At 41.9% G+C, this 12,656-nt stretch overlaps 1 protein-coding gene across 1 annotated transcript in view; it reads left to right on the top strand.

Annotated features, from left to right (window-relative positions):
• LOC122923149 (AF4/FMR2 family member 3-like) overlaps window positions 1–11,172 on the top strand; it is a 96,137-nt gene extending 84,965 nt beyond the window's left edge. Inside the window, exons 8-10 of the mRNA XM_044273876.1 lie at window positions 752–876; window positions 5,679–5,742; window positions 11,084–11,172. Coding sequence (XP_044129811.1) covers window positions 752–876; window positions 5,679–5,742; window positions 11,084–11,161 — 267 coding nt within the window. The 3' untranslated portion in view covers window positions 11,162–11,172. The remainder of the gene's footprint in view (window positions 1–751; window positions 877–5,678; window positions 5,743–11,083) is intronic.
• Window positions 11,173–12,656: the final 1,484 nt, after the last annotated feature.

Raw genomic sequence — 12,656 nt, 5'->3', positions numbered from 1 at the left:
TGTTCTTTCTTCAGGACCTGTCAAAGGACCTGTGGTGACGTCACTGAGCTCATCACATGGTCTAATCATATGGTCTAATCACATGGTCCATCACCACAGTGATGGACCATGTGATTGGACCATGTGATGTGACGTCACCACAGCTCATGATTAAAGAAGTAAGAAGAGATCGGCAACTACGCAGTCAAGAGAAGGAGGTGAGTTAATTTTTTTTTCTTTTATAACCCTCAATTGACCTTCTACTAAGAATTCTGTATTAAGAATGCTATTATTTTCTCTTATAACCATGTTATAAGGGAAAATAATACAGTGAATAGACTCATCTTAGCAACCATGCGTGAAAATCGCACCGCATCCGCACTAGCTTGCAATTTTTGGATTCAGTGCGGGTGCAATGCTTTCACCTCACGCATTGCACCCGCACGGAAATCTCGCCCATGTGAACCCAGCCTAATTGTCACAGCTTCTAACTGTATGTGGGGCTGATGGCAGTTGAAGGATGGAACTGAGCATGTGTAAGCACCTCAGCCATGAAGGACAGAGACAAAAGGAAAAGTAAAACAGTAGGTGGCGCTAGATTTAAAAGAAAGTAATCAGTTTTAATTCACAATAAATATTAATTGACAACTGACAAGTAATACAGGCTACATGACTACTGAGGCAGAACAAAAATGTGTTGCTTATAAAATAGCATGTATATTGGGTGTTTGTATGGTATTAAATTACAGCTTGTTTGCTACTTTTTTGTTAGAGATCACAACTATCAAGCAATACAAGTTCTGTGTTCAATAAAGACGACTCAAATTTGAACCTTTGCTCACCTGCACAGAATGGACATACAGATCCAAGGCTAACAAAGCAGTTGCATAGCACAAGGTACAATACAATACAGCAGTTTGAGTTTCCAGGATTTTATATCAGGAAAATGTAAATAATCTCTTATCCAGACAAAATGCAGGCAGTATATTGGATGGCTACCCTCCAGGTCAGACTAAGGTTCCTTGGGCCCACCAGAAGAAATTATTCTCAGGGCCCAAACCTCATATCATCAATAAAGTCTAAAATGTTTAATTTCAAAGAAATAAGCCTTAGTTGAAAGTTATTGGCTCCAAAGGCACTACCAAACGTTTTTTCTCCTGGACCTTTGGGACTCACTATTGTATCAGAGCCTGAGCCCACTGGAGGATCCTCTGGTACTCTGGTGGGTCAATCCAACAATGGCCAGGGCCATCTACACTACATCCTGTTTCAAAACTTGCACTCACAAGACATGGGATAGACATGGAATTTTCTTCTGCTGCTTGGCAAAAAAGTGTAAAAAATGCATTATAATATTTGTGTTTGTCTGCACTGTGTTTAGTTAATGCTACATGATGTAGTGGAGAGACAGCTGGGGCCAGCTTTAAGAGGACCTAACTTTAGACAATGATGAAGGAAGGAATCAGCAACTCCCAATGATATACCCCTTAGCAAAAGCTTGGGCTCATACACATTGCACATAGATTACTGCTAATTGCTGGGGTGTACCTGCATGTGTCAGGGTTTAAATGTGCAGTTAAAATTGCAGCACAGATATTAGTGGTAATTCAAGGGCAGTTACCATGGCTCAGGAGCAACATGTATGGGCACGTTTGTGTTATAAATTATCTGTATATCTATCTATCTACAGTTGAAACCAGAAGTTTACATACACTATATAAAAAGACACATATGCATGTTTTACTCAATATCTGACATGAAATCTGAAAAAACCTTTTCTGTTTTTGGTCAATTAGTATTACCATAATTATTATTATTATTTGCCAAATGTCAGAATAATGAGAGAGAGAGAGAGAGAGAGAGACAATGTTTTAAGGCATTTTTTATGCTTTCTGCAATGTCAAAAGTTAACATACACTAAGATTACTATGCCTTTAAACAGTTCTGGACTGCGCATATGATGAGGTCATGTGTTTGGAAGCTTCTGTTTGGTTTGTTGGCAACATCTGAGTTCATTGGAGACACACCTGTGGATATATTTAAATGCACACCTGATACACACTGCTTCTTTGTGTAGCATCATGGGAAAGTCTAAAGAAATCAGCCATGGTATCGGGAAGAGAATTGTAGACTTGCACAAGTCTGGCTCTACCTTGGGTGCAATTTCAAGATACCTGAAGGGGCCTTGTTCATCTGTATAAACAATTATATACAAGTACAAACAAGATGGGAATGTCCAGCCATCATACCGCTCAGGAAGGAGACTGGTTCTGTGTCCCAGAGATGAACTTATTTTGGTCCGACATGTGCATATCAACCCAAGAACAAAAGCAAAAGACCTTGTGAAGATGATGGCAGAAGCTGGTAAGCTTGGAAGCCTAAGAACACCATCCCAACTGTGAAACACAGGGGTGGCAGCATCATGTTGTGCGGTTGTTTTGCTGCAGGAGGGACTGGTGCACTTCACAAAATAGATGGCATCATGAGGAAAGAAGATTATGTGGAAATACTAAAGCAATATCTTAAGACATCAGCCAGGAAGTTAAAGCTTGTGCGGAAGTGGGTCTTCCAAATGGACAATGACCCGAAGCATACTGCCAAACTGGTTACAAAGTGGCTTAAGGATAACAAAGTCAATGTTTTGGACAAAACCGTAAAAGAGATGCTTATAAAATCAAACGGATCTAATTGGTTAACAACCAAAGTTTTCTTTAGATGCGGTCAGTGTAACAATGGTAAAACCACTTCTTTTCCCAAGAAAACCATGGAGGTTTTTGCTGAAGAAATTACTTATGGATACCTGATGCTACATTCCCGTAGATACTTGTGCCTCTAAAGCTAATGAGAGTGGAGGCGGAGGGAAAGTAGGACCCAGGACACTGAGGACGTTCTCCAGGAAGCGGCTGTAGAGTCACGTGGGACGCTATGTTTGACTCACACAGGACGCCACGCAAGGTAAAGACGAACTGAACACCGTGCTGGGCAAGCTGAAAGAAAGAGCTTCTACAACATACAGACGGAGAACCCAGGAGCGGTAATGTACCATACTAGCAATATCTAACTAATACCGTGTACCTGAATCGAGGGGGACTATATCCTTAACCAACTATACTAATGCGATCCTGCTACTAACCACCTGTTGCTGTCCACCTATTACCATCTTGATTCTGTTTATAGGACACAGCAGGTCCGTGCAATATATATGAATCTAGCAGGTCTGGGAAATATATCCCACCATCTGACAAGTATATATTTGTGGACTTACCAGTTACACTATTGTTTTTTATGGACTGTGGACTTCTAATTCAGTTTTCGTCTGGATCCTATTTAGCGGGTTGTGCAATATAGTAGGCTTCTGCAATCAACAGGCAGCGTATTATAAGATTGTGGACATATGAGATATTTACCTTTCATGTCTGGTGTTTGATATTGCTGTGCCAATATATTTTATTATTTTTATTATCATTCATTGTTTTATTACCATTGTTTTAAGTGGATATATCTATGCAATCTATTAATTATTCCCATTTAGTGAGTGCCCTTCCACATTTCAATTTTAATGAAATGATCTCAATCCTATTGAAAATTTATGGGCAAAGCTGAAAAGGCAAGGCGAACAACAAGCAGTTTTGTGAGGAGGAATGGGCTCAAATTCCGACCAACTATTGTGAGAAGCTGGTGGAAGGATATCAAAAACGTTTGACCCAAGTCATATACAGGTCCTTCTAAAAAAATTAGCATATTGTGATAAAGTTCATTATTTTCTGTAATGTACTGATAAACATTAGACTTTCATATATTTTAGATTCATTACACACCAACTGAAGTAGTTCAAGCCTTTTATTGTTTTAATATTAATGATTTTGGCATACAGCTCATGAAAACCCAAAATTCCTATCTCAAAAAATTAGCATATCATGAAAAGGTTCTCTAAACGAGCTATTAGCCTAATCATCTGAATCAACTAATTAACTCTAAACACCTGCAAAAGATTCCTGAGGCTTTTAAAAACTCCCAGCCTGGTTCATTACTCAAAACCGCAATCATGGGTAAGACTGCCGACCTGACTGCTGTCCAGAAGGCCATCATTGACACCCTCAAGCAAGAGGGTAAGACACAGAAAGAAATTTCTGAACGAATAGGCTGTTCCCAGAGTGCTGTATCAAGGCACCTCAGTGGGAAGTCTGTGGGAAGGAAAAAGTGTGGCAGAAAACGCTGCACAACGAGAAGAGGTGACCGGACCCTGAGGAAGATTGTGGCGAAGGACCGATTCCAGACCTTGGGGGACCTGCGGAAGCAGTGGACTGAGTCTGGAGTAGAAACATCCAGAGCCACCGTGTACAGGCGTGTGCAGGTAATGGGCTACAGGTGCCGCATTCCCCAGGTCAAGCCACTTTTGAACCAGAAACAGCGGCAGAAGCGCCTGACCTGGGCTACAGAGAAGAAGCACTAGTCCAGTGCTTCTTCTCTGTAGCCCAGTCCGTTGCATGTCATTCGGAAATCAAGGTGCCAGAGTCTGGAGGAAGACCGGGGAGAGGGAAATGCCAAAATGCCTGAAGTCCAGTGTCAAGTACCCACAGTCAGTGATGGTCTGGGGTGCCATGTCAGCTGCTGGTGTTGGTCCACTGTGTTTTATCAAGGGCAGGGTCAATGCAGCTAGCTATCAGGAGATTTTGGAGCACTTCATGCTTCCATCTGCTGAAAAGCTTTATGGAGATGAAGATTTCATTTTTCAGCACAACCTGGCACCTGCTCACAGTGCCAAAACCACTGGTAAATGGTTTACTGACCATGGTATTACTGTGCTCAATTGGCCTGCCAACTCTCCTGACCTGAACCCCATAGAGAATCTGTGGGATATTGGGAAGAGAAAGTTGAGAGACGCAAGACCCAACACTCTGGATGAGCTTAAGGCCGCTATCGAAGCATCCTGGGCCTCCATAACACCTCAGCAGTGCCACAGGCTGATTGCCTCCATGCCACGCCGCATTGAAGCAGTCATTTCTGCAAAAGGATTCCCGACCAAGTATTGAGTGCATAACTGAACATAATTATTTGAAGGTTGACTTTTTTTGTATTAAAAGCACTTTTCTTTTATTGGTCGGATGAAATATGAAGAAATTTTTTTAGATAGGAAATTTGGGTTTTTATGAGCTGTATGCCAAAATCATCAATATTAAAACAAATAAAAGGCTTGAACTACTTCAGTTGGTGTGTAATGAATCTAAAATATATGAAAGTCTAATGTTTATCAGTACATTACAGAAAATAATGAACTTTATCACAATATGCTTATTTTTTTAGAAGGACCTGTAGTTTAAGGGCAATGGTACCAAATACTAATGAAATGTATGTAAACTTTTGACTTTGCAGAAAGTAATAAAAATTCCTTAAAACATTCTCTCTCTCTCTCTCTCTCTCTCTCTCTTATTATTCTGGCATTTGGCAAATAATAATAATTATGGTAATCCTAATTGACCAACAGGAAAGGTTTATTCTGATTTCATGTCAGATATTGAGTAAAACACGCATATGTGTCTTTTTATATAGTGTATGTAAACTTCTGGTTTCAACTGTATGATGAATGATGATAATTATAAGAATTAGATTTTATGAAGGTTATAAGCAGGACGAAACACCCCTGCAAATATCAATTTCATAAAAGAATACTTCTGAGCATTCTCATTCTCGTTTCATAGAGTTCGCAATGCAGATTACTTTATGCAGGAAGCTAAGCGAATGAAGCATAAAGCAGATGCCATGGTAAGTACACTCTCCTCCCAGATACAGTATGCTAAATTAATTTTGTCCTGGTATTTTATGGGCATGAAGTTATCATCAGCACAAACCACCAAAGAGAATTATAAAACCTATTACAAGCATGACTGGCTTTGTTAAATTATGGAATACTTGTCTCATTGAGTGTTTTTGTCAAACAATTACTCTGAAAACAAGTGATTATGCCGTCTGACTGTAAGGGCCTTAGTAAAGTTATAGTTATATTATTTTACAAGCAAGAGAAACTTTTATGATGTAGTCTTGGAAGGATCAGATGGAATTCAATATGTATAATTCTTTCTATTACTCCCAAGGTCACATTATGATCTCATATGGTAATTTATCTCAACTGAAGAGAGTCTGTCACTAGGACAGACCCTGGAAATTAAGGTCATTTAACATGGACCAATGTTTCAGGCAATTATTGGGAATGAAACAAGCGTTCCCGATAATTGCCTGATTGTCAGCAGAAATAAGGGCTTGGTTTGTAATTGTTACAATTGTTCTAGCAATTGCTTATCCCCATAGGAAATCATTGATCATTGTTTATACAGGCTGATTAGTGGCACAGAAGCAATCATTTTAGGTGCTGTCTGAAGGACATGATCATCTGGTGATCGTTGGCTCCTTTTACACAGGGCAGTTATTGGGAATTAACGTTTCTACAAACATTCATCCCCAATAATTAGCTTGATTATCAGTCCATGTAAGAAGACCATTTGGTTGTCCAAGATGACCTAATTATGCTGAACTAGCTTGTAATGTACATGCACCAACATCTGAGCTTCTGACTGACAAAGAGGAGACTTTGGGAGGTGTGTTATAAAGCAGTCTCATTTTTGCGCCTGGTCAATACTTTGGGTCTTCATTTTTTAATTGCAGTCATTGACGTAGATTAGGGCATGTTACAGATGAAAACAGATTCCCTTCTATTTATAGTAAATCAAATCATTATACTCACTATATACTGGCGGTTGGGGGGGGTGGGATCAGCCAATGGCAAGCATCACTCGCAAGGCTTGTCCTTGTCACTGTCTGCCATTGGCGGATCCCCCCCCCCCCCCACTTCCCCCGATGCCGGATGTTTTCATCCACACGACAGAGAGATGCAGCAGCGGCTGTGCTGGGGAGCCAGGTAAGTTCATTATGTGTGAGGGGCCCGGACATATGGTAGGACATTTCAGGGGTCGGATAGCACTTTTAACACCCTATAAGCTTGAAACCTCCAAAGTCCAGTCCCTAGTATTCTGTTACCTTGGTCCTTTTTCTAGCTTCAGAGAGCAACAGTTCTTGTCATACCTCAAGTACCTCAAAAGATCTGAGAAGTGGAGCTCACCATTGTCTTATTTACTAAGCCAAGTGTGTGAGCTCCCAGGTTCTCTGCTCTTGAAGTAGTATATGTCCCGTATACCTCTACTGTTTGACAGGGTTTAACTTCAAAAGACTAGAAGCAATGGAAAGGCAACACTATTGACCATTACAAATGCTGTGATGGGAGGGGGGACTGATGTTAATAGTAAGTCATCATTTGTGACCCATTGTCAAAGCTTTAAATAAAATATCAAAATCTGTTTTGGGGTATACTATCCAGGTGTGCCTGTTATATAATAAAAGGGTCAGGGCGTGACAGACTGCTAACAGTTTATCTCTACCATATGGTCTTCACTATACCAGCTCATCAAACATGTTTTTATTGTTTCATTTGCACCAGATGTATAAAAGTTAATTGTTGTTTCATTAGATCTGCTTAAGGCATCTAGATGCCATGTTAGCAAATTAGCCCCACTGTTCCATTCTATGTGACATAAGAAACAACCACATTCAATTTATTTTCAGTTGTCAGTGTCATAAAACTGATTCCCTGCTTATATTATGTGCCCATCTGGATGAACATGATAAAACACACTGTTAGGCCTCATGCACCCGGACGTGGCCGTATTGCGGCCCGTGAACAGTGGGTCCGCAATATGCGGGCATCGGCAGTGTGCTCCCCACATCACGGATGCGGACCCATTTACTTGGCAATCCAGAGCTGCGGTGCAGAACAGAGGCACAGAACCCCACTGAAGTATTTGTGGTGCGGACGGATCACGGCCCCATTCAAGTTAAATGGGTCTCGATCCGTTCCGGCCGCCATTGGGGACCATTAATTGCGGTCCCCAATGCACGGAACGGCTGCACAACGGCTGTGTGCATGAGGCCTTACTGTGAATGGAAATTACTTACATCTCTAGATGGGATAGAGTACAAAAATGCAAACGCCATTGGACAGTCCACTCATACATGGAACTCACTACAACATGTTATATGGTTTACAAAAAAATTACTATAAGAGCAAGCAACGGTGTGTTAGCATTTTGTCTGCAATAATAGAGATTTGTCGCCATCTAGAGGATAAATTATTATTTACAACATAGCTGCAAGGTGCATTTTTATTTTTACTCTTTTCTCCGATGCAGTGCAGCTGTGGTACACTTTTTTTCTAGACAAAATAATAGTGGATCTTTGTTGTTGATAGACACCTGTCATTATACTCACTTAAAAATCCTTAAAGCCTTAAAGAAGCCTTAAATAGTGCCTCCAGTAAAGCCCCAATTCAACACTGTGTGAATAAGGTATCGGCTCCAAGGCCGTAGCTATAGGGGGTGCAGAGGTAGCAGTCGCTATGAGGGGGCCCAAAAACCCTTGAACCACATAAGAAGACACTGGTATCAAAGAAAGTGCATGCTGGTCAAGTTACACCTCTGGCTGGAGGGAAGAGGTTAGGTCAAGAATTTGGTATGGGGAAGGGGGGGGGGGGGGTTTAAATTTTTGCCCCAGGCAGCAGGAAGGCTATGTGCTTTCCTGCCCCTTGCCACAAAGCACTGAGGGAAGGGGTCCTAAGCTGAACTCTTGCACCAGGGCCCATGAGCCTTTAGCTACGCCCCTGTTCATCCTCTTTTGTTGAATTGTGTACATAGGTCTATAAAGGGGTTGTCCGGTTTCTGTAGGAATAGACTCAGTCTACAAAGAGAGGTGTAATTCAAATCCATCTTGGGAAAAAAACAATAACATGAAAATGCAGTGTGTGAACTTGTGCTGTTTCATAAAATAAGGTTATAACAGAAGTAACATATGGTAAGGGCAGAGGTAGTTGTCTCCTTGTATGAATGGAACAACGGTTGAGCATGTGGACTGCCACAACATTAAACACTGTGGGACTGGCAATGAGAAGCTGAAAACAACAATTGGTCATTTTTTGCACTGCTGTAGAGATCTAATATACAGTATAAAGCTGAGTGTAAGTGTCTGTGTGTGTGTGTATGTCCGCTAAAGAAATCTGCACCGTCGGATTTGCAATCATGAAATTTAGCACACAGGTACATCAGGTGTCCGGGAAGGTTTTAGACCGGGTCTCAGCGCTCTAGCATGTACCGTTTCTGAGATATTCCCAAAAAAAGCATTAGCCAATAGAAGCCTGGTCACATGACCCTTATCAGCCAATAGAAGATTGCATGCCCTTAGTCTCCGCATACACACAGTTTTACACCAGGTTTCCATAACAACCTAGCAATTTTTCTTCACTGCTGTAGGTCAGCTTTAAAGGGGCAGGGCGCTGTGGATGACCCTGTTAAGGGAGAGGAGCACTGTTAAGGTCACAGTTAAGGGGGCAGATAGGGTGGCCATTTAGGCCACTCTCAAAAGACGGACTTAAAAATTCCACCCCCAGGTCCCACCAAGCCACGCCCTGACCAGGTTAGACCAGACACCCTCCTACTCCACAGCCGACAGGGATTGAGAAAATGAGGGTGAAAATCAACTTCTGTCAGCTGCAGGTGTGGTTGGGATGGTGAATTTCTACCTGCAGCTCACGCTCAGACAGCACAGTGCTGCTGTCTGAGAGTGACATGTTCAAAAGGACATCCCCGTGTCCGTCCAGGCCCTGCGCCAGACGGAGGACAGGGAGTCTGAAAGCCGGACTGTCCTGCCTAAAACTGGACCTCTTGCCACCCTAGGGGCAGGCTACTGTGGAGGTCACAGTTAAGGGGACGGTCCACTATGGAGGTCAGTGTTAAGGGGTAGATTACTGTAGAGGCCACTGTTAAGGGGTGGGGTGTTGTCGAAATCAGTGTTAAGGAGATGGGGCACTGTGTAGGTGTCACGACCATGGTCATGGTCGTGACTCCTGTATCCGCAGGCTGTTGCCTGCGGTCTGGTTTGGTTGTTCACCCACAGGTGAGGGCCACTAGTATGTTGCCTCACTTGTGGTTGCCGCTGGCAACATGTAGTTATTTTGCAGTTTAGCAGTCTGAGCTGGTGCTAGGCAGCTTGCTGCAATGTACATGTGGTTGCACCTGGCAACCTATCTTTGTTAGGTGTGTCTTTTGTATGTCTGGTGTGCACAGGGTTTTAGTTATGTGTGCACTTTCTCCTTTAAGTGGCTGTCTTCCCTGGTGTGATAAGGGTTAATTCTCTTCTGTGTGTGTGAACACTGGGTGTGTCTGTGTGGGTGTGGCTACTTGGGCCTATATAGCCTTTGCTGAGAGCAGTAGTCAGAGAGGTACTTCAGCCATGGTCTGCTGGAGTCATCCTCCTACTTTATACCATCTGCCAGTGAGGGCCACCCTTGTGGTCATAGATGTTTATATGTTCAGTTGATGTATTCATTTTGTTATTTCATGCAGCTATGGATCTGGATTCCTGTGTGTGTATGTGTGTTGGCTGTATCCATTTAAGTATGGTGTGGACATCAGCGTGTCAGCACAGGGATCCAGTCAGCAAGGCTGTGGCAGGTAGGTGAAACTATGGAACTAGTGCAGTTCACCTGCCATATCCATAAGTCTGTTTTTGTACCCCTTTTCCTTGCAGCTTGGCCAGTGAGACTCCTGTTCCTCCGTGCCTAGGAGTAACAGGTCGTCTTACCCTGCTCCTAGTTCAGGGCCACCCTGAGGGCTAGCAGGGACTATTAGGTTCTGGTGTATGAGCCCTCCCACCATCAGGGTTGGCTCATATGGTTAGGAGTCAGGGTCAGGTTAGGGACGCGATAGGAGGTGACCGGCTCCCTAATTCTGTCGTCCTGGCCGAGCAGCCAATAACATCTTCTGGCACCGCACGGCTGGTTTTCCCCATCCTCAGCCGTGACAGTAGGTCACTAATAAAGGGGCAGCCGCTATGGAGGTCACTGGTAAAGGGGCGGGCCGCTGTGGAGGTCACTGTTAAGAGGGCAGGGAATGGTTTGAACTGAATGAGCATTTATGAGTGGTCAGGAGAGCAGAAATAAGGACTATAGGAATACAGACCGTACAGTCGGATGTGCTGTCTGATGGATTTCACATTTTTGTTCCAGAATTGCATTAAAAATGGTCTTCTACAAGTATGGTCCTCGGTCCTCATAAAGCAGATGGCCACTATGCAAAGTATATGATGGAAGTGAAATTCTATTACAGAAAATCTTATGGAGAGGTTTCACTGCGTCACTGCCATTTCCATTTGAAGTAGACAGTAATTTTTTTTATATGCAGGATCCAGCCTTTTTTGGGCCAAAAACCAGTTGAAAAGATTCTACAGTTCATAAGTGTACAGTAGACATATTTCCCAGCATCACATATTCCGCCTCATATGCAGCACAATTGCACCTTTTTATTTCAAAAATCTGTTGCATCGCTTCACAGTTTATACATATGCAGTAAGAGTATTTTAGTACTTAAACAGAATCATAATAGCTTAAAGTTTTGTCACACAGACGTCTAATTGCTTCTAGTGTTTTTTTGTTGTTTTTTACAAAAAAACTGTTGTAATTGTTTTACCATTTATAAGAACACAAATAAGTGTGCTTTAGTGCATCAGCAGCAGTGTATAGCTTGGTTGCAGCCAGGGGACATCCCATTGTGCCTTTTACTGTTTCCAAGAACCTGTTGCAATTTCTCTACTGTTTAATAGTGCGCAAATAAGCACATTTTACTGCATCAATAGCAGTGTATATCATTTGGTCGAACTCATGGGACATCCAATCAATTGCAGTTTTTCAGTTTATAAGTGCACCAGTAAGCATATTTTAGTGGATGAATAGTGGATATTTTTGTCGCAACATCTATTTGTGCCTTTTTCTGTTTCTCAAAATCCTGTTGCATTTTTCTACCATTTCTAAGTGTGCAAAAATTATGCATGCATATTTTAGTGTGTCAGCAAAGCAGTGTAATACAGCAGCATACATTTTTATCCCACTCAATGGATGTCCAATTTTTCCTGTATTATTTTCCCAAAACCCTGTTTCAATTTTTTTAATAGTTTATCAGTGAGCATTGTAATAATTGTATTTCAATGCATCAACAACAGTGTACTATATATTTTGGACGCATCTATTGTGCACTTGTTACCCCCCCCCCCCCAAAAAAATAAAATAAAAAAAGTAGCAATTTTTATGTGAGCATTGCAATAATTGTATTATATTTCAGAACAAGCCACTGTTTCTTCCTATAGTACTGTGTGTGTGTGTGTGTGTGTGTGTGTGTGTGTATATGGTATATGTGTATATAAACACGGGCAGGCATCTGCTCCTGTTAAAGTATAGTTTTTGGACCACTTGCTCATACCAAACCAGTGTTTTTTTACGATTCCACTGTGTGTGTTTAAACACCGGCAGGCATTTGCCCCAATAAAGGACACATTTCTGAATGGTTTTCAATTTTAAAAAGCATAAATCAGACTGTAAAATATGTTTTTAAATAGGCTGTTTGTTAACACCATAAAGCATGAGTTTAGCCATAGGTGTATATGTTACTGCTATTATGACATTATTGAAGATTCATTCACACATCAGTGTTTTGGTCAATGATTCCCATCAGTGATTGTGAGCCTAAGGGCTCATGCACATGACCCTGTCGTTTTTTTGCGGTCCGAAAATTGCGGATCCGCAAAAA

Source organism: Bufo gargarizans, unplaced genomic scaffold (assembly GCF_014858855.1).
Source record: "Bufo gargarizans isolate SCDJY-AF-19 unplaced genomic scaffold, ASM1485885v1 original_scaffold_1261_pilon, whole genome shotgun sequence".
In the NCBI taxonomy this organism is placed as follows: Eukaryota; Metazoa; Chordata; class Amphibia; order Anura; family Bufonidae; genus Bufo; species Bufo gargarizans.
The sequence above is the reverse complement of the archived record's forward strand: the minus strand, read 5'-3'. Positions and strand labels throughout refer to the sequence as shown.